This window comes from Tachysurus fulvidraco, chromosome 5 (assembly GCF_022655615.1).
Source record: "Tachysurus fulvidraco isolate hzauxx_2018 chromosome 5, HZAU_PFXX_2.0, whole genome shotgun sequence".
Lineage (NCBI taxonomy): Eukaryota > Metazoa > Chordata > Actinopteri > Siluriformes > Bagridae > Tachysurus > Tachysurus fulvidraco.
In genome coordinates, this window is record NC_062522.1 from 5,553,698 (window position 1) to 5,580,605 (window position 26,908).

General features: G+C 37.5%; 2 protein-coding genes across 9 annotated transcripts; both read left to right on the forward strand.

Annotated features, from left to right (window-relative positions):
- The first annotated feature begins 5,624 nt into the window (after window positions 1-5,624).
- On the forward strand, window positions 5,625-11,324 carry LOC125138379 (polymeric immunoglobulin receptor-like). Of its 3 annotated transcripts, XM_027143451.2 has the most exons (7): window positions 5,625-5,785; window positions 5,879-6,199; window positions 7,147-7,488; window positions 8,068-8,172; window positions 8,464-8,565; window positions 9,856-9,890; window positions 10,008-11,324. In XM_027143451.2, exons 1-7 carry the CDS (start codon window positions 5,746-5,748, stop codon window positions 10,257-10,259), a joined length of 1,197 nt encoding a protein of 398 aa, XP_026999252.2. In that variant the 5' UTR covers window positions 5,625-5,745; the 3' UTR covers window positions 10,260-11,324. The 3 variants fall into 3 exon arrangements, 2 of the variants coding, with proteins under 2 accessions (XP_026999252.2, XP_047669163.1); XM_047813207.1 differs by lacking the exon at window positions 8,464-8,565; XR_007140515.1 differs by lacking the exons at window positions 5,625-5,785; window positions 7,147-7,488 and having other exon boundaries at window positions 6,078-6,199; window positions 8,068-9,890; window positions 10,008-10,122.
- A 3,391-nt stretch (window positions 11,325-14,715) lies between these two features.
- On the forward strand, window positions 14,716-21,828 carry LOC125138370 (polymeric immunoglobulin receptor-like). 6 transcript variants are annotated; one of them, XM_027143457.2, is made up of 7 exons: window positions 14,716-14,874; window positions 14,968-15,288; window positions 16,237-16,578; window positions 16,652-16,681; window positions 16,792-16,896; window positions 21,369-21,427; window positions 21,525-21,828. In XM_027143457.2, the coding sequence occupies exons 1-7, from the start codon at window positions 14,835-14,837 to the stop codon at window positions 21,744-21,746; spliced, it is 1,119 nt and encodes a 372-aa protein (XP_026999258.2). In that variant the 5' UTR covers window positions 14,716-14,834; the 3' UTR covers window positions 21,747-21,828. The 6 variants fall into 6 exon arrangements, with proteins under 6 accessions (XP_026999258.2, XP_026999257.2, XP_047669181.1 ...); XM_027143456.2 differs by having other exon boundaries at window positions 21,369-21,406; XM_047813225.1 differs by having other exon boundaries at window positions 21,372-21,427.
- Window positions 21,829-26,908: the final 5,080 nt, after the last annotated feature.

The following is a 26,908-nucleotide window of genomic DNA, read 5'->3' on the forward strand; positions in this document are numbered from 1 at the left end:
TTTCTGATAAGTTTATTCAGAGCTTTGATTTAATGTAATTTTTGTGATGACAACCTTTAGCTATTTGCCTAGCCTTTGTTTGACAGCATTCAATGTGTTAATCTTAATCTACTTTGATAAGATTACTTCTGTATGAGTCAATATTTGTATTTATTGTCAATTTCTTGGTTGTCTGATAATCCCATTTATGAAAATTGATGACTGATTTAATTTGGGCTATTTTCAGATATACTTACATGAATGCTCTTTAGTCATTGGTTAATTTTTCTGATTCATTGGTTAATTTTTCTGATTGTTGTTTATTTGCTGTTTTTTTGCAGTTTTACTCTTAATTCATAATGTACCTTGCATCTTATTAAACGTCAAAGACTAAGATGAATCCTGACTCGTATGTACTTTATGGATGGAGTTTGGCTGGCTGTTCATTCAAGTTTTATCTAAGTTTTAACAGTATTCCGCTGGATATGGAGCATGTGCCAGGACTAATGCTGGGAATAAGGCTTGAATACACCCTGGACATGACAGCATTACATCACAGGACACACACACAAACACACTCAAATTTCAGAGTAATTGATTGACATATGTGCATTTTTGGACAGTGGCAAGAAAACAGGGAACCCAGAACCACCGAGAACTGACATGTACAAACCATGAACAAACAAACCATGTTTATGCTAATGCATCATCAGTATCATTATCACTAACAAGAAATTAACCCATGTATCCACTGATGCTTTGGGTTTAATAAAACAAATGATGCAAATAATCAACATGGAGATTAATCTGTGATTGTAGTACGCAAATCTAATCCCACAATAAATCCTTGGATGCAAAAATTGAGATAAAATACAACAGAATTGTATTTTTAACATGCTGTTTAGGTCAGTCTTCTATTGAGTTTTAATCATATTTTATACGTATGATGACATGACTGAAGTTTAAATTGTTGTACACTTTATTTTTTGTACTTTTTTCTTTTGTTTTGCCCCTGCACCTCTCACATTATCCTCTAGATGTCAGCATCAGACTAATTCAAAATGGCTACTGTAAAATTACTGAACAGTGCTGCTGTTTCAATTCAATCTCATTGATGCAATTAAATTCAAATCAAATTAATTTATTTATTTTAAGCTCTTCCTGACCACCCAAAGCCTGTCTCGGCTTCTGTCTGAATTCCTCACGACATTCTTTCTTTTTCAACTTCCTCTACTCGGTCTTCTTTTCTATCTTTACTCTCCTATTCTTCCTGACCATCAGAGACACCTTATACATCACCATCCAATGCTGTATGACTACTCTCTCTCCTACCACCACCTTGTGGTCACTAATCTCTCTCAAATTGCCTTGTCTACATAGAATGTAGTCTACCTGCGTACTCCTACTGTACCTCCATATCTAGATGTAACTCTACGTTCCTCTCTCTTCTGGAAATAAGTGTTAACTACAGCCATTTCCCTCCACTTAGCAAAGTCCACCACCATCTGTCCTGCCCATCACCTCCTCATCACCTTCTTTACTTAACTTGACTTGTTTCCCTCACCAACATGCCCATTGAAGTAAGCTCCAATCACTACTCTCTCCCATCTGGGAATACTCTTCATCACCTCATCTAACTCACTCCAGAATCTCTCCTTCTCTTCTAACTTACAGCCTACTTGTGGAGCATAACCACTGATGGCATTCAACATCATCCCTTCAATTTCTAACTTTAAACTGATTACCCTGACACTCTTTTCACCTCTAAAACATTCCTCACAAACTCATCCTTTAGGATTACCCCATTTTTTTATCCTGTCCACACCATAATAAAACAGTTTGTATTCTCCTCCAATACTACATGCTTAGCTTCCACCTAGTCTCCTGCACACACAGTATATCTACCTTCCTTCTCTACTGTCAGGACATGCTTGGACATTCTCTGCTGGGACATTAGGGGGTGTTCCGGCAGTATGTTGTCATGTGTCTCGTCAATACTCACCTGTTTGTAATTGACTTATTATCATGTCTATTTATTTCCCCCACCTTGTGTTTTGCTAGGCGGAGTCCTGTGTCAGTTTATGCATTATATTACCCATTATTGTTTCCAGTGCTCGTGATTTTTTTTTTCCCAGTCTGATTCCTTTTTGTTAATAAATTGTGTTTTTTGTTATCCCTGTTTGTTTGGGTCTGGTTTTATCCCCCTTGTTTTCTACATCTCCATCGTGTCTGCCAGCTCTTTCCCTTTCCCTTTCATTGTACCAACGTTAGGAGTCCCAATTCCCTAAATACCAGGGGTAGAGTATCAGGATGTAGCATGTAAGTCCAGAAAGAATTCAATTCAATTCAATTCAAGTTTATTTGTATAGAGCTTTTTACAATAGACATTGTCTCAAAGCAGCTTTACAGAACATAAACACAGAGCAGAAGGTAAACATAATTAATTATAAAGGAATTAACGAATAATAAAAGAAATAAGAATTAACAGAATAAAAATTCTAGATTATTATTAGATGTATATAGTTCACAGTGTGTATGTATTTATTCCCCTATGAGCAAGTCTGAGGTGACTCAGGCAGCAGTGGCAAGGAAAAACTCCCTTAAATTGATAAAGGAAGAAACCTTGAGAGGAACCGGACTCAAGGGGGAACCCATCCTCATATGGGTGACACTGGGGGTGTGATTGTAATATACAGTCAGTTAAATGTTGTATTGGTGTGAGGTTCAAGGACTTCTGATCTCCTGAGTACCACAGAGTCTAATTGGAGATGTCTCAGGATTCTTAGAGTCGGCCTCGGCTCAGTGGACGTCCAAAGGCTTCGTCCCACAGAGGACGTTGGGAGCTGGTACAGTGTCTGGATGCCTCGGGATGGGTACAAAGAGAGAAGCAGAAGGAAGAATGGTTCACACTAGGAATTCAGATCACTGGAAGCTTGGGAGCTCACTTTTACCCATTTTTAACTCCTGAAAGTGAAATGTTTGTGTAATAATGTTTCAACTATGTATCAGTGAAAACTTATATTTCATATTTTCCAATGTTTCTTTGCTGTTAATAGCAACTTTTTTTGCTTAGGGTTTTTTACTTGGTGTGTGTTTTGCATAGCATAGCAATGTGGTCACCTAGCATCCATGTTAATGGCATTAAGGACATTCTAATGAATTACTTGAATTGCATGTTTCTTTCAGGTATAATATTCTTCAGGTATAATATATATATTTGACTATCTAATTGGATAACTTCATCAGATAATATCAGAATTTTACTGGAAGTAAAGAAAAAATAAAGAGAGAAATTAATTATCATTTTCCCATGATCTCAAGAAAACTTAGACAATACCAAATTCTGTTGAACATACAATGTGATGTGTTTGCTATGAAACTGAAATATCTATTTTTCATAATAGATGACTCATGGAGAATGTTGCTTCATGTTTGAGATGGGAAAAAAATATCAGGAGGTCACACTATTAAGGAGCCTGCTTTAACTTTTTTCAGACCCCCTCATATGATTTGTCCAGTCAAAAGTCAAAAAACCTTTATTATCATTTCAACCATATATCGCTGATGCAGTACATAGTGAAATAAAAAGATAATTTCCCATTTTCTTCAAGGACCATGGTGCTACATAATACAACTTAGAGCTACAGTACATAGAACATAAAACAAAACAGAGCTAAATAGAACAACACAGAGCTAAGGACTGGAAGTCAGTTGTCCTTGCCACATGAAGTGCATCATGTGCAACCTAGGGCAAAAGACGCAGACAGACAAAACAAAACACTACAGGATAAAAAGCACAAGATAGCACCGATCACTGTGCATTGCACAGAACATAGTCTTGTACAGAACATTGTGCAAATTATAGGGTTGTGAACATTGTGCAAAGAAGGTTCTAAACACAGAGAGTACTTGCAAACATATATAAACTTCTAATATAGCAGCAGTTGGATGAGGAATAGAAATGTGGTGTGCAGGAGAACAATTAAATGAATGTGCAAAACAGTGATTTATTAAATGTTCAAAACAGTGATTAAGTGAATGTGCAAGTGCATGTGTGTGTTCGGTAACAGTTCAGTTCTGAGTACCATGGTAACAGACCAGAGGTGCATTTCATATGTCTGTTATTTGACTGCATGTGAATTGCACTAGTAGTCCACACATTTCACATAAAACTTTCTTACACAGCTAAAAGGAGAAGTGGAACATTGCTTCACTTTTTTGGGTAAGGCACACATAAAGACAGTTTGGTACAAGTTCATTTTGGTTTCTTCTGTCATAAGAATCTTGTTCCAGTTATTTGACAGGATGTTCACTATGTTGATTGAAGATGACAGGAATTTATTACTCATTATATGATTCTCATATGTTAGATTTGTGGTTATGTGTGAATCATGGTTGACTGTCAAACCACTACAGTGAAAATCACATCCGCTGTTATGTGTTAAATGTCATATAAGTTTTCTTGTTTGCTGGGAATCATCCATCCATTCTTCCATCCATTTTCAGTAAGCACTTTATCCTGGTCATCATCACAAGGATCCATAGCCTATCCCAAGAAGGCTGTGCACAATGCAGGGCAATTCATACCTGGGGAAATTTTGCATAACCAATAGAGCCACCAGCATTTTTCTATAGATTGGAGGGAAACCAAAACACAGAGGAAACCTAATCACACTTATGGAGAATATATACAACTCCACACAGGCTGAAACCTGAACTGATGGCCCTGGAGCAGTATTTATCTACTGCAGCCTGGACATCTGATTGTAGCTACAAGGTTTATTTCACATAGATCAATCTGAAAGTTAGTAAAGAGTTTTATAGAGACATGGAGACACATTGGATTAACTTTTTTTTACATTATGATGTATTTTTGTTCAAACACAGATTCAAAATCCTGTGTATTTGCATTTGTATGTGTATTTTTTTAGCAGTGATCTTCCTGTGATTTATCAGATGTATGAAGAGCAGTCAATATTTGTGAAGTTCCACACAGACAAAGTAGATACTGCATTGTTTTGCATCTGTGGTGCATCAGACATACACTCAGTCAATCAGTTAATGTCATTTATTATCTAACTAAACTTTTCACTTATTATGTGTTGGAGTTTCAACCGTGATACCAACACAAACTTCATCATTGTCTGACCCTAACTGTCCGGATGTAGATCAACCCCAACTACATGACTGTGATGAATCTGGTCCCTTATGAACAATCAGCATGCACACTACAATATGAAGTCAGAAGAGATAGACATATTAATTCAGCATTCTGTATTATCATCTGCTATTAGCAGATGCCCTTATCTACAACCAGTTACAGAAGTTCTTTGCAGACCTATATATATAGCTACAGATACAGAAATTGTCATTGTGTTACACCTTTAGTGTTCAGAGACAGACAGCAGGGAAGGTGGTGTATAGGAAGCTCAGATCTTTAAAATATGTGGAAATGTTTTCCAAAAGCAGTGCCTTTCAGTATGAAAATTTTTATTCCTTCATTGTGAATTCTAATCACCAAGTTCACACACATACACATATGACTGTTTACACATCTGCATTACACTGATGTAATTTACACATAATATTTCACACACACTTCCTATACAGCTCTTTCTAACACAAATAGTAGAGGAAGTGGGAACAGCAGCATTTCTATTTAAAACACAGATGAAGGCACAACACATTCAGAACAGGCACAGACCAGGAGATTTATTATCTTTCTAAAATAGAGTTGGTGTAAAGATCTGTGAGAGTGAACTCAGGATGAATATCCTCCTCATCTTCACCCTCTGTCTGATCTCAGGTAAAGAAATGCACTTCAAAATAATCCTCACTATCATCAGCAGTGTTACATGAAGGAAGGTTTCACTTAGAAGGATTTTTGGTGTTTTGTTAGATGGAGGAGCCTCAAATGAAGTAACAGGATATTCAGGAGGAGGAATCCTTATCAAGTGCAAGTATGGTGCAAAGGTCACACAAAGCCCAAAATATTTCTGTAAGGGTTCAATGTCAGTCTGTTCTGACCAAATAAAGACAGGAAATAAAAACCAGTGGGTAAATTCAGGAAGATACTCACTGTTTGATGACACCAAATCATCAGCGTTCTGGGTGATGATAAGAAAGCTCACTGTACTGGACACGGGGATGTACCAGTGTGGAGTTAATGTAACCACAGGAAATGATATTAAGACATCAGTGGAACTGAAGATAAAGGAAGGTGAGTCTCCCACCACTGCCTTCTGTTATCTTTACAAAGATCTTGTGTCATTAGCAGACATACAAAATACCAAGTAATAATACTGTCTTTAAATAACGTTTCCATCCTTTTTTACTCTATATTTTCTTTCAGAACTTTCAAATAGTAAAATCATGACTTAATCTATATTTACTGTCTGCATGGCTAAGAAACTAATCAATGTATTTTTTTAACTTTGATTCCTCATTAAATTTAAAATTTAAATTCAAAATTAAAAGTCCAAACCAGTATCTGCACCTGTGTATTAAACTCAGCTGTTTCCTGTGAATCTTCAGTTTCTTCTAAACTTCTCTTTGCAAGTTATCGTCATTCGATTGTATGTTAAGGAGCTGCATTTTTTGTGTTTTAGCTTAAGTCGTACATTTAGATTCCGATTGTCCTGCAATCAGTATTTTTCAGTGTGTTCATTAAAGATCTAGTTATAATTCACACCTATTTCACATTCTAATGTAGTATGAAATATAAAGATTTTCATGAAAAGGTTTTTTTTAGGCTACGAAGCATAAAAGTAAAAACAGCACTGTCAAGTCACATGTTTATATTAATGTCCTCCCTGTAATACACTTTCATTTCTATAGTAATTCATTCATTGGGAATACCAAAGTCCTTATCTAGGTTTAAAAATAACAGGCTATAAGAACTGATAAGTGTTCTGAGAGGAGATGACTATTTCGGGTTTCTCCATTGTCATTTTTTGTGACAGTTTGATGATGGAAAATTCTGGAAAATAATCAACATAGGCTTGAAAACAGAAACTCTGCTTTGCATCAGGCCAACCTTCTATTGTTTATTTTCCTATAAGAGAAGACCTTATGGTTTTTGTCCTTATTTACTATATTGCTTGTTATTGATTATGATGGTAAGGCTTTATGACATATAAGCTGATCTGAATGGTTTTGGATCTGCAGATCTGTCCTATAAGAGGTCCATCAGTAAGACTGTTCATGCAGGAGGCAACTTGACTGTCAGCTGTAAATACCCAAAATCCCTCAAGAGTCACCCTAAGTTTGTCTGCAGGAGGCTGCAAACTGCTGCTTGTTCTTATAATACATCTGTTAAAGAAAGTACAAAATATGTAAAAACTGGGAAAATATCCCCGTATGATGACAGAGAAAAACAAATCTTTAGTGTGAGTATTAGAGATGTAACTGAGCAGGACTCTGGTGAGTATTGGTGTGGAGCTGAAGTACCTTGCAGATCTGATCAGGGATACAAGGTTTATTTCACACGGATCGACCTGACAGTCACTGGTGAGTTTGTAGAGACATTTAGACACATTGAATTAATGCTTTTGACATTAAAGAACCTTTTGCTGCTTTAGATCCATGTGTCACAGTTTCAATACCCATACTACCTTTATCATCATCATTATCATCATCACTAACATCATCATCAACAGCAGCACAATCATCAGAATCACCATCATCAACATCATCATTAGCTGACCTTACTCTAGCTCCTCCTCCAGCAGGTGATTCTGTTCAGTCCGGTTCCTCTCAAGGTTTCTTCCTTTACCAATTTAAGGGAGTTTTTCCTTGCCACTGCTGCCTGAGGCACCTCAGACTTGCTCATAGGGGAATAAATACATACACATTGTGAACTATATACATCTAATAATAATCTAGAATTTTTATTCTGTTAATTCTTATTTATTTTATTATTCGTTATTTCCTTTATCATTAATTATGTTTACCTTCTGCTCTATGTTTATGTTCTGTAAAGCTGCTTTGAGACAATGTCTATTGTAAAAAGTGCTATACAAATAAACTTGAATTGAATTGAATTGAGATGCACATAGTCTCACTACATGACTGTTTGTTCTCTTCCAGGATTTCCAGCTTCCACTGTGATCGCTGTGTCTGTAATTCTGCTGCTGCTTCTGATTGGAATCATAATCCTCATTCTGACTCTAAAAAACAGACACAAGATGCAAGGTTATCACACTCAAGCTAAACACAGGATAAAATGATTAGCACACATGTTACGGGGAGTTGTATTTGATGCACTACAATCTGAAGAAGTTAATTAAAGATATTTATTCAATTTAACAAATGTTATTTCTCTAAAGAAATATTATGATTTGATATATACATTATGGTACAGTCTGTGTGTGTGTGTTTGTGTGTGTGTGTGTGTGTGTGTGTGTGTGTGTGTGTGTGTGTGTTAAAATAGTAACCAAAAAAAAGTGAAAACAAATAAAACATTTTAGTAAAAAACTCTTACAGAAACCTGGTTGCATAAAGGAGTACAACAAATATCATATACTTTATTAAGGCACATTTTGCTTGCAAAAGAACACTCAGACTTTTGGGATAAGCGTCCACCAAGTAAGTACATCTTTTATTAATTTTTTTTCATTTTATGGTGAGCCTGATCTATGCACAGTCCCTGTCAAATTTTTTTGAACAGGTTTTTAATAGGATTTAGATCTGAACCCTGATTGGACTTTTACAAAGTATAATAAATCTTCTTCTCCTGAAGCCATTCCTTTTTGACTTGGATGATTCCCTCTATCCTGACTATAACCTGAGTCTCAGCTGAAGAGAAGTAGCCCTATTGCATGATGCTGCCCTCACCATGCTTCACTGTGGATATATTGGTCTTTGATTGATAAGTTGTCTAATTTTTGCATCAAACATCTTTTTAGAATTATGCCCAATTGGTCACATCAGCCATAACACATTGTAGCATTCTTTGTTATGCACAGAACATGATTTGGGGACATTTCGGAAGGCTTGCCACCCTAGCTCACAGCCCAGACATCTAAAGAATATAAGAGATTGGTGTCACATGCAGGGAGTAACCAGTACTTCCCAGATGTTTCTGCAGCTCCTTGTTGCCGAAGGTGTTTTGGCAGTCTCGACAACAATTTTTGTTTTGTCCTTTAATCAATTTTAGAGGTACATCCTGTTCTTGATAATCACTGATGATGACCTTAATGGTGTTACATGGTACATGTAATGTTTTTGAAATTCATTTATACCCCTCTCTGGATCAATATCTTTTGACAGTGAGATCCAGGACATGCTTTGTAAGCTCTTGAGGACTATGGCTTCAGTAGTCGGATGTAACCAAGAAAATGCAAAGAAAATCCCACAAAAAACAGTTGATATTTGGGGGTTAATTAGAATCATTTTTATTTATGACAGCTGTGTAATATTTACTGTCATGTCCCTGAGTGTGTGAGAGGGGAAATGAGGACGTGGGAGCCAGACGAGTTCAGTCAAACTCAACCAAAGAGCTTTAATTTACTTTCATTTTAAGCCTTTTAATTAAACACACACACAGCTCAAGCAGCATGTTTTCCCCTCTCTCTCTCCATTCACAAACTGATGCTTGGCCATGCCTCTGCTTTTACCATTACTTTTAAACTCAAGTTTGAATGTAATGGGTTAATTTTGAGCAGTCACTTGATTCATTATAAAAGAGTGCACACTTATACAAACAGGTTATTGTACGTTTTTGTTTTTTCCATTTAAAATGTTTCTGCTTGTTTTTTCACTTCATGTTTTGATGCTTGTTGTATATTAAATCACAGTATGGTATGGAAAAAGTGGTGTTTTGATTAATTACATCCAATATCATCAGTAATTGTTAATGTGCCTTTTTTTTTCCAGCAGGCACTTTCCAAAATTCAGGAAATGACCAAGGGGTAATTGTCTTCAAATTGTGTGTGTGTGTGTGTGTGTGTGTGTTCAGTACCAAAACTTACTGTCTTTCAAAAAAAGGAAACATTTATATTTTTGTTTCTGTTCCTCTTTGCTCTCAGGTTCCTCTTGATGTTCATGAATATGAGGAGATTAAAATCACCAGACGACTTTCTGCCTCAAACGCTGAAATGTCCACAGTTTACGTTACTGCTCAACTACCCACAATCTCCGCTGATCGTCATGCTGCATATACAGAGTTACCCACAAAACCCTGTGATTCAGCTGTTTATTCTTTTGCTCAACATTTACATTTACATTTACGGCATTTAGCAGACACCCTTATCCAGAGTGACTTACAACTGAGCAACTGAGGGTTAAGGGCCTTGCTCAGGGGCCCAGTAGTGGCAGCTTGGTGGACCTGGTGGTTCGACCTGGTGGTTCGAACCCATGACCTTCCGATCAGTAGCCCAACACCTTAACCACTGAGCTACCACATCCCCCAACTGCCCACAATCCCCTCTGATCAGAACATCTACTCCAAAGCTCAGTTACCAACATGTCTCTGAAGCGTGTCTCAGTGCTCAGTGCTCGACTAACTGAAACACAATGGAAATACAATATAGTTTATATATTGTATAGTAATTTATTTTTAATGATCATGCTGACTGATACAGACCTCTGTGCTCATAACTGCTGTTTTTCAGCTCTCTAGCAGAAACATTCTGGAAACATCTAAAGGAGCACATTTATTTATATTATTACTCTGTTATGAGATATTTACATTAACTTTTACGGCATTTAGCAACCACCTTAACCCAAAGCAACGTACAAAAGTGCTTTTAAGTCTCTATCGATAAATACATTAACAATGGCTCACTAGGTTACAGAGTTAGAATACCATCAACCTAAATCTCTATTCAAGTTTTTTTTAAATATGCACATACAACAAACAGGGAAGTGATAGTTCATATCATAAAAAGTGCTAGATATAATATTATTGATATTTAATAAATCTTTTAGTGACGAACTAATGAGCAGAATGTTAAATAATAAAAAAACACATTCTGTTGTTTCTAAGTAACATAGAAAGTAGAATCAAATGAGATGCAATAAAATGAGGTCTTTACTTAAACCAATACATACTGTATAAAATTAATACTTTGACTTAAGACTCCTATAGATCAGGAGCAGAAGAGCAGAGGTGACCGTGCCTTTGCAGTAGCGGCCACGAAACTCTGGAATAATTTGCCTTTGTACATTAGGCAAGCACCTTCACTGGCTGTTTTTAAATTACATTTAAAACATATTTGTATAGTGCAGCATACAACACAGTATGATAGTTACCTGTTAGGAGTTCTTTTTAAGTGTGTGTTACTAATTATTATTGTATTTATTGCATTTTTTATTATGTTTTTGTTTATTTTCTTCTTCTTCTTCTTCTTCTTCTTCTTCTTCTTCTTCTTCTTCTTCTTCTTATTTAATGCTTTTTACTTCTATTGCTTATTTTATATTGTTTGTACAGCACTTTGGTGAACACCTGCTGTTTTAAAAAGGTGCTCTATAAATAAACTTTGATTTGATTTGATATAGATGGCAGTATTTACATTTACATTTATGGCATTTTGCAGATTCCCTTACACCAATTTTTATTACACCAAAATTATAGTAGTGACACAGTTTAAGGTTCTAGTTAAGTTAATTAACACAGATAAGTTTTACTAAAGTTATTTAGTAAAATTTGACAGCCAATTTCTCTGCTGTGTTTTATAAAATTAAAGTTAAATTAGTTTTAAATTAGCAGCCTCTAGAACCAAGAAGCTGACAATTTTAAAAGTAATTAAAGGATTACTTAACAAAAAACGACTGAATCTACTGTCATTAACAAATGAAAACTAATGGCAAACCACCACTCTTACACCCCTATTTATATACCAGATTTTTAATTGATTGTAGTTTTGGTGGAAATTTGTTCTGTCCCAAGCCAAACATCACTCTTTGAATATAATTTGGTTAAGGCATTTGATGGCTAAAACAAAAGGCAGATTGCTTGAGGTAACTTTTCAAGATAGTCGATTACAATACTTCCCCCAACAATGATATCATTAGACACTGGCTCATGATAGATAATATTTGGAGAGAGAGGTACATCATCAACGACAGTCAGCAACCCAAAAGATACAGGTGCATCTCAATAAATTAGAATGTCGTGGAAAAGTTAATTTATTTCAGTAATTCAGTACACACAGACTGAAGTAGTTTGCATCTTTTGTATCTTGGTACTTTTAATTGTGATGATTTTGGCTCACATTTAACAAAAGCCCACCAATCTCAAAAAATGTAAATATTTTATAAGAAATAAAAAAATTTTAGTGAATTGTTGGCCTTCTGGAAAGTATGTTCATTTTCTGTATATGTACTTGGTAGGGGCTGCTTTGCTTTAATTACTGCCTTAATTCAGCATGGCATGGAGGTGATCACTCTGTGGTACTGCTGAAGTGGTATGGAAGCCCAGGTATCTTTGACAGTGGCCTTCAGCTCATCTGCATTTTTTGGTCTCTTGTTTCTCATTTTCTTCTTGACAATAGATTCTCTATGGGGTTCAGGTCTGGTGAGTTTGTTGACCAGTCAAGCACACCAACACCATGGTCATTTAACCAACTTTTTGTGCTTTTGGCAGTTTGGGCAGGTGCCAAATCCTGATGGATAATGAAATTAGCATCTTTAAATAGCTGGTCAGCCGAAGAAAGCATTAAGTGCTATAAAATGTCTTCGTAAATGGGTACAGTGACTTTGGTAATAATTCAGTGTTATATAATACACAAGTTTCACTATTTGAGTTATAGCAGCAGTTGTATGAGGAATAGAAATGTGGTGTGCAGGAGAACAATTGAATGAATGTGCAAAACTTTGTGTGATTGTGTGTGAGAGAGTATGTGTGAGTATGAGTGAGTGTGTGTGTGTGTGTGTGTGTGTGTGTGTGTGTGTGTGTGTGTGTGTGTGTGTGTGTGTGTGTGTGTGTGTGTGTGTGTGAGTGTGTGTGAGACCAGAAGTGCATTTCATATGTCTATTATGTGAAAGTATGTGAATTGCACTAGTAGTCCACACATTTCACATAAAACTTTCTTACACAGCTAAAAGGGGAAGTGGAACATTGCTTCACTTTTTGGGTAAGACACACACAAAGACAGTTTGGTACAAGTTAATCTTGGTTTATTATGTTGTAAGAATCTTGTTGCAGTTATTTGACAGGATGTTCACTATGTTTATTAAAGATGACAGGAATACATTACTCATTAAATGTTTCTCATATGTTAGATTTGTGGTTATGTGTGAATCATGTGCAGATTTTTCTATGGTCTAAAAATGGTTGACTGTCAAACCACTACAGTGAAAATCACATCCGCTGTTATGTGTTAAGTCCGCTGGTGTAGTCTACGTGATATGCAGGTATACGCCGTATACCAACTATTAAAGGCCAAGTACTTCCGTATACCCACTTAAAAAGCGTGAGGATACGTAACAATATCGTTTTGTGACAGAACTTTCATTCATAAATTCACCCCGTCTGTGTTTTGCGAACAAAGTTCTGTGGTTGCAATTGCGAATCACTAACGTTTTTGGACCATTGGGGCTTCTGTGGCCTGTGACCTGATCTGACGTCACCTACCAAGGAGGAAAATCAGTTGCTTGGCGGTGTTTTTTAGCACAAATTTTAAATTAACTAACTAATGTAAAAGAAGAAAAGAAAAGCAAACGCAAAACACTCTGAGTGTTTTCGGAAGCCTGCGCCTAAAGCTACAGCAGCATCGGGTGACATTTCACCCACAGCCCGAGTACAAATGTATTTGGAAAGCTTTTTAAACTACCAGTTCATTCAGTTCATAATATTCTGCAATGAAAGAGTGTTGGTGATAGAACTGAACAAATGTTTATTGTTCACTCTTAAATGTACATTGAAACTTGACAGCTGATAAAACCTGAGTTCCAGGTCCCATATTCATATAAAATGTAAGGCTAAATGTAGCTCTTAAAGGTATAGTTCACCCAAAAATGAAAATTGTGTCATTTCCTCACCCTCAGTTTGTTCCAAAACTGTATGAGTTTCTTTCTTCTGTTTAACACAAAAGATGATATTTTGAAAAATGTTGGTAATTTCATAGTATAGATTTTTTTCTACTGTGAAAGTCAATGGGTGCTGCCAACTGTCTGATTAGACTGTCTTTTGTTGCTTATAATAAATTGGAATGTTGATAACACATAAGCAAAGCATAATCTTTAATAATGCTCTCAATTACATGTAGATGCATATTTTATGCATTAGTGCTGCATAAGACATACACTAGATTTGATCAGTTAATTTTATTTATTATCTAACTAAATGTTTCACGTTCTGAATGTTAGAGTTACAACCATGATAACAACACAAACTTCATCATCATTATCTGACCCTATCTGTCCAGATGTAGATCAACTACATGACTGTGATGAATCTTGTCCCTTATAAACAATTTACAGTCATTAGCAGATGCCCTATACAACCAGTTACAGAAGTTCTTTGCAGACCTTCATATATCGCTAAAGATACAGAAAGTGTCATCGTGTTACATATTTAGTGTTCACCAACAGACAGAAGGGAGGACAGAACCAAAAGTCCTGATCTTTCATTATGAACATTTTTATTCGTTCACGGTGAATTCTAATCACCAATGTCACACACTCATACACATATGACTGTTTACACATCTGCATTGCACTGATGTAATTTACACCTATTTCACACACACTTCCTGTACAGCTCTTTCCAACACAAATAGAAGGGGAAATGGGAACAGCATTATTTCTATTTAAGACACAGTTGAAGACACAGCACATTCAGAACAGACACATAACAGGAGCTCTATTGTCTTTCTAAAGTTGGTGTAGAGATCTGTGAGAGTGAACTCAGGATGAAGATCCTCCTCATCTTCACCCTCTGTCTGATCTCAGGTAAAGAAATGCACTTCAAAACATTCCTCACTATCCGCAGCATTGTTACGTGGAGGAAGGTTTCACTTAGAAGGATTTTTGGTGTTTTGTTAGATGGAGGAGCCTCAAAGAAAGTAACAGGATATTCAGGAGGAGGAATCTTTATCAATTGCAAGTATGATACAGAATACACATATAACCAAAAGTATTTCTGTAAGGGTTCAATGTCAGTCTGTTCTGACCAAATAAAGACAGGAAATAAAACACAGTGGGTAAATTCAGGAAGATTCTCACTGTTTGATGACACCAATTCATCAGAGTTCAGGGTGATGATCAGAGAGCTCACTGTACAGGACAAGGGAACGTACCAGTGTGGAGTTGGAATAACTTCAGGGAATGACATTAACACATCGGTGAAACTTAGGGTAAAGACAGGTAAGTCTACCACCACTGCCTTCTGTTTATCCTCACAAAGATCTAGTGTCATTAGCAGACATACAAAATACCAAGTAATAATTCTATTTTTAAATAACATTTTCATCCTTTTTTACTCTACAAGTTCTTTCAGGACTTTAAATAGTGAAATCATAATTTAATCTGTATTTTCTTTCTGCATGGCTGAGAAACCAATCAGTGTATTTTAACTTTGATTTTTGATTTTAATTCAAATATCCAATTAAGTCCAAACCAATATCTTCACCTGTGTATTAAACTCACCTGTTTCCTATGAATCCTCAGTTCCTTCTAGTCTTCTCTTTGCAATTTGTTTGTTATTTCAGTGTGTTTATGAACTTCATTTTCTTTGTCTTTTTGCTTAAGTTGTACATTTTGATTCTGATTATCCTGCAAGCAGTATTGTTCAGTGTGTTCATTAAATATCTAATTATAATTCACACATAATTCACATTCGAATGTAGTATGAAATATAAAGATTTTCATGGAAAGGGTTTTTTCCAGGCTGCAAAGCATAAAAATAAAAACAGCATTGACAAATCACATGTTTATATTAATGTCCTCCCTGTAATACACTTTCATTTCTATAGTAAATCATTCTCTGGTGTCACACAGTCATTATCTAGGTTTTAAAAATAACAGGCTATAAGAATTGATAAATGTTCTGAGAAGAGATGATTATTTTGGGTTTCTCCAGTGTCAGGTTTTGTGACAGTTTGATGCTAGAAAATGCTGGAAAATTCTGGAAAATAATCAACATAGGTTTGAAAACAGAAACTCTGCTTTGCATCAGGCCATCCTTCTATTGTTTATTTTCCTATAAGAGAAGACCTGATGGTTTTTGTCCTTATTTACTATATTCCTTGTTATTGATTATGATGGTGAGGCTTTATGACATATAAACTGATCCGATTGCTTTTGGATCTGCAGATCGGTCTTATGGGAAGTCCATCAGTAAGACTGCCCATGCAGGAGAAGATTTGACTGTCAGCTGTAAATACCCAAAGTCCTACACCAGTCACCTTAAGTTTGTCTGCAGGTGGCAGAAAACTGCTTCTTGTTCTTATAATACATCTGTTAAAGAAAGTAAAAAATATGTAAAAACTGGGAAAATATCCCTGTATGATGACAGAGAAAAACAAATCTTCAGTGTGAGTATTAGAGATGTAACTGAGCAGGACTCTGGTGAATACTGGTGTGGAGCTGAAGTACCAAGGAGATCCGATCAGGGATACAAGGTTTATTTCACACGGATCGACCTGACAGTTACTGGTGAGTTTGTAGAGACATGGAGACACACTGAATTAAATTTGTTTGACCTTAACAAACTTTGGTCGCTTTTCAGCTGACCTTACTCCATCTTCTCATCCAGCAGGTGATTCTGCTCAGATGCACATAACCTCACTACATGACTTTGATTAATCTGATCCCTTATAAATGATCAGCATGTAGGTTAAAGTGTCTGTCTTTTTGTTTCTCTTCCAGGATTTTCAGCTTCCACTGTGATCACTGTGTCTGTAATTCTGCTGCTGCTTCTTATTGGAATCATAATTCTCATTCTGACTCTAAAAAACAGACACAAGATGCAAGGTTCTCACACTCAAACTACACACATGATAAAATGATTAGCACACATGTTAGGAGAAAATGTTTTTGATGCATTACAATCTAAAGAAGTTAATCAAAGATGACCATGAATTAACAAATGATTCTTGATTTAATCTCCACCTATTCTGTTTAACTGTTTTTTTTTCTCTAAAGAAATATTCTGATCTGTAGTAAACATTATGGTACAGTCTGTGTGTGTTTGTGTGTGGATTAAAATAGTAATCCAAAAAAAGTGAAAAACAAAAACATTTTAGTAAAAAAACACTTACTGAAACCTGGTTCCATAAAGTTCCACAACAAATATCTAATACTTTATTAATGCACATTTTGCTCATAATAGAACACTCAGACTTTTTGTCAAAGTTTTAAGCAGGTTTTAAAAAATAGGATTTAGATCTGAACTCTGATTATACTATTTCAAAATATAATAAATCTTCTTCTCCTGTAGCCATTTATTCGGTCTTGGATGACTCCCTCTATCCTGATTATAGCCTGAGTCTCAGTTGAAGAGATGCTGCCACCACCATGCTTCATTGTGGGTGTAGTGGTCTTTGAATGATAAGTTGTCTTTTTGTTTGCATAAACATCTTATGCCCAATTAATTGAATGTACCTGGATGCTTTACATTTTAGGCTGTCTGATATGATATTGGGGGCACGGTGGCTTAGTGGTTAGCACGTTCACCTCACACCTCCAGGGTTGTGCGTTCGATTCCCACCTCCGCCTTGTGTGTGTGGAGTTTGCATGTTCTCCCCCATGCCTCTGGGGTGTCCTCCGGGTAAAATGAGTGATATGATGTGGGGCTATGTGTATGTTGTCCAGTCAAGGTTATCTGTTTTCATGAGTCATTTTGGAAGTGCTTCTGCCAGTGAGTGTGGTCAAGGGTCAGAAAAGGTGATAAAAGAGAGAGAGAGAGAAGTGCGAGAGAAGAGGCAAGCATGAAAAGAAACAACAATGGAAGTAGTTTTGACCCTTTGTAGGTGGGATTGTTCAGACTTTTTGTGGTCCCGTGGAATCCCATTTTCTTACACTATAGACTGAGTGAAGCAGCCTCACTGGTGAAGAGGGCATAGTTTTATCCATTTCAGGAATGCTAACAACACTTAGCTACACGAGCTATCGCATCGCCCCGAACACGGTTTGTGAGCCATGTTTGGCAAGCTGGAGCTTCGCTGGATAATTGCGCGTTCAAATGTGTATACCGTGACGTCGTCTGCTAACGGACAAGTTTAGGCAATGGGACATCACCTCTGCTGACTTTTTGTGAATCGAAGGATCGCAAGTAGTGGGAAGCTACATCGTATTTGTTATTGTCCTAACTCTTCAGCTTGGTGAGTTGTATAATGTGCGCTACGGGCCCCAACAACAAGCACTTTGAGTTCTGGTGAGTTTGTTGTTTTATTGACATAAAGAGCATTGTTTGCCCTTTTACTTGATTTAAAGGCCTTACAAAAGCTATTTTCACTGCCCAGAGGTTATATTTCTGAGAATTTGTTGTTAAAGCTGCAGCCTACAGTAACTATTGCAGGAAATAATTAATTAATTCTCATGTTCTATTTTATTATAACCTGGGTGAAGTGGTAACTTACTGTTATTGCATTTTCATGTTCTGGAGATATTCAATATGTACTAATTTCAAAGTAAGTGTTGTAATCACCAGTGGAGGCACCGCACTACAAAATTTTATTTTTCTATTTATTTTTATTATTCTATTTCCCATTTTGTATTGTAAATCTACATTTTTAAAGGGAGATCTGCCAGTTCACCATCCCACCACTGAGAAAACAGGATCCTGTTGCCCCACTGCTATACATATTATATGTTATCTCTAAGTAACTAGCTAGTCAGATTATGCTAGTTGTGGGCCTTGGTTGTCTAGGTTTCAGGTGACGTCCACCTGTGAAAAAGGGGTTATATTTTTGGAGGCAGTGCTGGGATTTTTCTCCCATAGTATTTAAAACAAGTAGGCAGTTCCCGTTTGATTTGTCTTATTTGCATTTTCGGCTATTGCCAAATGCGTTGAGACATTAATATGGACCTCAATCAGGCTGTCGAATGGAGTCTGGAGGAGAATGGGGTTTTGTCACATGATATTAAACTTAGCTGAGTGCTACTGGATGTTAGTAATGACACTGTGAGTCACGTGCTTGATTCAGTTAAAGTTCTGGGTCAGACCTGGTCAGTGTGAGAAGACAAGTAAGCACTTATTTATCCTAGTGGAGACTGGTGCGGAGCTAGACCCTAGTTCTCTACCCCAGAGGTAGGCATTGCAGGTGAAGTAGGGCCCTGGCCTGTTCATCTAGTGAGCCATCTACTGACTGGGAGTCCTGCCCCTGACGGGGATGGATTTGAGGCTAAGTTGCTGCCGTTGTTACAGCAAAAGGGAAAGTCTATGGGAGATGAGAGGGCTGTTGCTCTGGGTGCATAGCCTCCTAAATCAGATGTTAATTTAGGGTTCTAACCATTCATCCTGTAATGAGAAAGGCTTTTGAAACCATTAAACACACTGGTGTCTTGCAGAATGATGTGGATAAGCATGGTACTGTATGGTTTGTTGATAGTAAGCCTGTTGTCTTCCAGTCTGGGCAGGTACTACTTTGCCAGGGTTGGTAAAGTTTCCGGGCAAGCTGGATGAATCTTTGGTGCATGTATACAAGGCTGTTAATACGCTACCTGGTTTTGCTACTTCGGCACTTGAGATCAGGCCAGACGTTCATCCAGTGTCTGATGTGCCTACTAAACAAATTAAGGTGACAGTGAGGAACATCTCTTCTAGGGAAGTGCAGGTAAAGAGAGGTAGTCCCCTTGCCCATACAGTATATACCCTGTAGATGGAGTACCACCGATCCTGTCCATGTGCAGCTTGGGGGATAACAATGCGTTTTCTCCCTCTTCTTTTGATTTTGGCACCTCTCCTATGCCCGAAGAGGCAAAATGGTGCTTATGTGAGAAAATTATGCAGCGGAGAGAGTTTTTTTCTTGTCATGACGGGAGGTTGGCTGTGCACAAAATACAAAATTATCCACCTACAACTTCAACTTGAAGTACAAGCTGGGGCAAAGGAACCTGGATGTAGATGCACAGTCATGACGCGCTCACACCAGCCTGACCCTTGATGATAAGTGGCAAGAAATACCAGCTAATGGTATTTGGGCTGTCCTCAGCTTTGTGGCTTGTTGATCAGATGGGGTAAAGAGGAAAAAAGAAGAGGGGAAAGAGGGGTAGCTCATGATCCTTTGCCTTCATTCATTTCAAGTGAAATGCAAGAATCCCAGAAGAGTGATCCTTTTATAGGAGATGTATGGCAGGCTATTAGTCTTATGAAGCCTGTTGGTACCATTCAGACCAAACACCCAGATATTAATGCCTTTAAAAAGATTGGAAAAGGTTGTCAGTGAACAATGGACTGCACACACACACACACACACACTCCTGCACTCACCGTCAGGGATTGGAAAGGAGGGACCAAACTGCAAGGATGCCTGAAAAATTCAGTAGGCACTTTATTTAACAGCTGAGAGACCAAGTCTTAGGCAAGAGCCCGCACAAGTGGCAAGTCCAGATTTAAGACAAACAGAAAAGGCCCTAGAGTTCAAATCAACTACAATGGCAAAAAGCAGGTGACTTGCATCCAACATAAATCTGAAACTAAACATGGGTCCAAAAGTAAGAACATAAACATTCACACGCAAGGCCATGCAACATAACTAACAGGGGAATTAAAATACATAACTAAGAAAACACAAAATGATAATCAGCTGACAGAGAATTAGCAAAATAACAATGAAATGAAAGTCATTCAGTAAGCAAAAGGAATAGCAACAGCTGGCTTGAAATGTAGAGTCCAAAATGCTGAGAATAATAAATAGAGAACAGTTCGTAGACTGGCAGCAGAGCAGAAAACAGAAAAAGCATACAGTTAAGAGTTTGTACACGGAGCAACTAATAAACCAACGGAGAAACAGGCTCACAGATTAGAGATAATGTAAATCCCACTGAGAAAAGTCATCCAAAAAAGGGAAAAAACTCACAGAGCAGGATGTCAATAATCCATAGAAACAGCTCACAACATAAACTTGAGAGACATAGATAAATACTGTAGTCTAGATGGGGTACAAAATTGTGGGTGCCCCAGAAGCGCTATGAACCCGATGGCCACCAACCCAGAAATGGAAGAATTAGCCACACCATTACCATTGCTTCCACCATTACATTTAAACAGGAATTTGAATGTGATGGGTTAATTTTGAACAGTCACATGATGCATTATAAAAGAGTGCACACAACCAGGTTATTGTAAGTTTTTGTTTTTTCCACATAAAATGTTTCTGCTTGTTTTTCACTACTTGTTTTGATTCTTGTTGGCTATTAAATCACAGTGCGGTGGTGTTTCGATTAATTACATCTAATATCATTAGTAATTATTACTGATTATGTGTCTGTTTATTTTCCAGCAGGCACAACTTTCCAAAATTCAGGAACTGACCAAGGGGTAATTGTCTTTAACTTGCATGTGTGTGTTCAGTACCAAAACTTACAGTATTTAAACTTTTTAAGTATTTAAAATAGAGAACAGTTATATTTTTGTTTCTGTTTCTCTTTGCTCTCAGGTTTCTCTTGATGTTCATGAATATGAGGAGCTTAAAGACACCAGACGACTTTCTGCCTCAAACGCTGAAGTGTCCACAGTTTACGTTACTGCTCAACTACCCACAATTTCCTCTGATCATCACGCTGCTTATGTAAAGAGAGAGTTAACCACAAACCCCTGTGATTCAGCTGCTCAACAGCCCACAATCCCCTCTGACCAGAACAACTGCTCCAAAGCTTAGTTACCAACATGTCTCTGAAGCGTGACTCAGTGCTTGACTAACTGAAACACACGAGAAATACAATATAAGTTTATCTACACTCTCACAGACCTCTCTGCTCATAACTGCTATTCTTCAGCTCTCTAGCAGAAAGTTTCTAGATAAATTCTAAAGAGGAATATTTGTGTACATAATTACTTGAAAAAGTGATTTTAAGTCTCTGTCGATGAATACATTAACACTGGCTTATCAGGTTACAGACTTACAAAATTCAATAAACAGGGAAGTGATTGTTCATATCATAAAAAGTGCTAGATATAATACATTTATGGCATTTTGCAGATACCCTTATCCAGAGCAACATTCAATGTTTTTTTTTTAAATTAATATACACATACAATAAAGAGGTGTACAGTAGTTGCTAGGGCATGTATTTCAAACAGACATATGTCTTCACACAATGTTTGAAAATAGCCAGTGACAAGCTGCTCGGACCTCTAGGGGAAGTTCATTCCACGACCTCAGGGCCAAAACATAGAAGAGACATATAAGAGTCTCATAGAAGAGTCTTGCTGTATACCTACAGTACCACTTATTATGAGAGATGGTGGGACCAGCCGAGCAGTGCTGGTAGATCTGAGGAAGCAAGGTACAGTGCAAGCAGTGAAAAGAGATTTGACGTAAGAGGGAGCTGGATCATTTTTGGCTTTGTAGGGAAGCATCAGCATTTTTAATCTGATGCATGCAGAATTTAGGCAGGCTGAAAAATCCATGATCCTTACACCAATACAACATTTAACTGACTGTATATTACTATCACACCACTGCTGCCTGAGTCACCTCAGACTTGCTCATAGGGGAATAAATACATACACATTGTGAACTATATATATCTAATAATAATCTAGAATTTTGTTAATTCTTATTTCTTTTATTATTCGTTATTTCCTTTATCATTAATTAAGTTTACGTTCTGCTCTATGTTTATGTTCTGTAAAGCTGCTTTGAGACAATGTCTATTGTAAAAAGTGCTATACAAATAAACTTGAATTGAATTGAATTGAATTGAAAACAAGTAGTGCAGCTGCATTTTGGATAATTTACAGAGGAGGAATAGCATTTATAGGTAGACCTGCCAGCAGTGCATTCCAGTAGTCCAGTGTTAAAATTACAAGAGACTGTAGAAGTACCTGTGCAGCCTGTGTGTACAGAATCCTTCTGATGTTTTAGAGAAAAAAAGCGCCATGAGCATGTCACATTAGCAACATGTGAGGAAAAGGACAGTTGGTTGTCAATGGTTACCCCAAGGTTGCAAGCTGTAAACGAAGAGGAGATCATATTGTTTTGCAGGGATATTGCAGGATATTGACCTCGGCATGAGTCACCTGGGATGATTAGCAGTTCAGTTTTGCTGGGATTGAGTTTCAACTGATGGGCTTTCTTCCACGATGATATGTCTGACAGGCATGTGGAGATTCAAGCAGAGGCCATGGTATCTGAGGGAGGAAAGGAGAAGATAAGTTGATTATCCTCAGCATAGCAGTGGTAAGAGAACCCATGTGAGGAAATAACTTGACCAAGGGAGTGAGTATACTAGGAGAAAAGGAGAGGATCGAGTACTGAGCCCTGTGGGACACTAGTGGAGAGGCTGTATGGAGCAGCCATCACTCCCCTCCATGTTACCTGATATGAGTGACCTTCCAGGCAGGAAGCATTTCCTACAGAAATCATTCCCATGCTGATCTGGTGATTGTATGAGGATGAGGAAAGATGACAGTTTGTCTCATCTAGCAGCATGTAGATTCTAGGCATGCAGTTGTTAGGATTGCAAGACTGGATGAGTTGTAAAACTGCTTCTGCTGCTATAGTTGAGAGATATGACAATGAAGGAGTAAGGTAATCCTGGCTGTAAAACGTAGGTGCAGTCAGGGCAGAAGTGAAGGTCTGGAAGAATTTCTCAATATTCTCAATGTAAAAGAAAACAGGGGGGCACGGTGGCTTAGTGGGTAGCACGTTTGCCTCACACCTCCAGGGTTGGGGTTCGATTCCCGCCTCCGCCTTGTGTGTGTGGAGTTTGCATGTTCTCCCCGTGCCTCGGGGGTCTCTTCCGGGTACTCCGGTTTCCTCCCCCGGTCCAAAGACATGCATGGTAGGTTGATTGGCATCTCTGGAAAATTGTCTGTAGTGTGTGATTGCGTGAGTGAATGAGAGTGTGTGTGTGCCCTGCGATGGGTTGGCACTCCATCCAGGGTGTATCCTGCCTCGATGCCCGATGACGCCTGAGATAGGCACAGGCTCCCCGTGACCCGAGAAGTTCGGATAAGTGGTAGAAAATGAATGAATGAATAAAAGAAAACAAAGTCTTCAGCAGACAGGGAAGATGAAGCAGGGGGTGCTAGGGGGTTGAGTATTGAAGAAAAGATTTTGTGGAGCTTCTTGCTTTTCATTCAACCTGCAGAGAACCTGGCCAGGACTGTACACAAGATCTGCATTGAGTGATTTCTTCCACTTTCTCTCTGCTAATCTTAGCTCTCTTCTATTGCTGCATAACACGTCCAGTAGCTAAGTAGCAGAATTGGAAGTCTAGGTTTATCATACAAAGAACAGAAATGGTAAATGGTTAAGAAAAGAGAGGAGAGGAAAGTGTCTTTGACTGAGTCCAATGGTAGTGAAAAGAAGGAGTCAGGATCAATAAGAAATGAAAGACTTCCAGAGGCTGCAGAAGAAGAGGAGATAGAGTGGAGCTTATGACTGGAAAGGTGAATTTCATCCTTGTGTTTTAGGAGTGTTGCTGTTGAACGTCAGGGTGAAGAAGTCCAGAAGAGTCAGGAGGGAAAAATACTGAAGCTTGTCAGAGGGGAGGATTGGAAGGGAACCCACTGAGCAGTGTGTCCATTTCTTCCAGAAAATCTCCGAGTGGACCAGGAGGACAGTAGATGAAAATGATGACAAGGATGAATGGAGAGGTAGCTGAAACAGCATGAAATTCAAAAGAAGAAATTGTTAAATTTATTTTGGTTGTAGTGGAGGCATTCAATAACTATTTTATTGATTCTGTGGCTAATATAGCAAGCTGTTTTACACCTAAGAACACATACGCTTTTCCAGTAGACACAAGTCAATCTGTTTACAGTTTCATAATCATCACAAAATCAGAGGTATCATTAAATCACTTACAGACCTAGTTGTAAAGATATTTTTGGTATGGATACAGTGTTGCTCAAGGATCTTAGTACAACAGTCACATGCCCCATTACCAAAATGATCAATTCATCAATTTCACAAAATATGTTCCCAAGTATGTGGAAATCAGCTGTTATTGTTCCCATTGTCAAAAGTGGAGACCCTCATTCTATGTTAAATTACAGACCCATCAGTATTTTGCCTACTGTGTCTAAGATTGCAGAGAAAATGATAGCAAAACAAATCATTAACCTTCTAAACACCACACCCTATGCTCTCCACCCTATGCAGTTTGGCTTTAGAGACAATTATTCAATCAAAACTGCTACTTGCTTCTTTACTGAAAATATTAGAGCATTGTTGGGTTGAGGTGGGGTGGTTGGAGCTGTGTTCCTGGATCTTAAGAAGGCTTTCGACACTGTCAATCATATGACAAAATAGACACTGTCAAGTCTTGATGACAAAATTATGCAGTTTTAATTTTTCTTCAGATGCTATTAAATGGATCGAGTCTTACCTCACTGACCGTTCCCAACATGTCAGAGTCCAGTCATTTAAATCAGCGGCTCTCAGTCTATTCACCGGTCTTCCTCAAGGATCACTTTTAGGACCTTTGTTGTTCTCACTTTATATAAATACTAGCACTTCTAGGACTAGCACTTCTTTCCTTATCCTTTGCATTTAAAAAAACAAAACAAAAAAAACTGACACTTTTTCATTAACTTTGAACAAATGTTTTAAACTCATGGTATCTTAAGTATGTAACCTAGTGAACCAGCATTAATGTATTCAGTGTTAGAGATTTAAGCACTTATGTACGTCGCTCTGGATAAGGGCGTCTGCCAAATGCTGTAAATGTAAATGTAAATGTAAATGTAAATGACCTACCATCTGTCTGCCAGATGTTTCTGTGCAGATGTATGCTGATGACACTGTAGTACATGTTCATGGTAGTAATGTTTCTCAGGTAGCTGCGAAAATCGCTAACTCTATGGTTAATATTACAGATTGGTTGAAACATTCTTGCCTGCAGTTGAATACATCAAAAACAGTAGCAATGTTTTTCACCAAGTCTAAAAATATGTTCAGTGTTGAGCCAGATGTTTTTGTGTCAGGGGAAAGGCTACAGATCGTGTCAGAGTACAAATATTTGGGGATTTTAATTGATTCAAAGTTGTCTTTTAAATCGCATGTAAAAAAGGTCTGTAATACAATCAAATTCAACCTCAGTAACTTTAGACACATTCGCCATCAAATGTCTACACAGGCAGCAAAAATGCACATGCACTTTATGATTTTTTTCACATATCTCTTACTGTTTGCCTGTTTGGTCACAGGCTAGTGTTACATCTCTGAAACCACTTCAATCACTTTACAAACGGACTGTAAAAATTAAATTGTTTGATAAGAAATCAAACATTTCTCATTATTGTCCAGTATTACAAAAGTATAGATTACTCAGCTGGGAAAACATGGAAAATTCTCAAATCTATGTCTTGTTTATAAAATTATTCATGGTTTATCACCCCTCCCCTCCATCAGTTTGTCTACATCCGAACAGCTGATCATAGTAGAACCAGAGGTGCAGTGAGGGGAGATTGTATCATTCCGTTTAGGAAAAGTGTATTTGGTCAAACTGTTTTTTCTGTTCGAGCTGCTACTTAGTGGAACCTTATCCCTATAATCATCAGATACCTGAACACGTATAGTACATTTAAGATCCAGTTAAAGAAATGGTTCATTGTTAACCAGAGCTGACATTAGCTTAGTTTTTAACCTGCTCTTGTTGCCTCCTGATGGTTTCTTGTTTATTGTGTATGTATGTGTTCATGAATTTGTCTGATGTTTGTTTGATTGCTGGTGTGTTGTGTTTCTAATTTGTTTCTAATGTACATCATAGCTTAATACTTAGTACTTTTACTAAATGTATTGTAGTTGCTTTATTGTTATTTCAATATGTACTTTTATCTACTTTTATCTTTTTTAGGGTGACTATTACC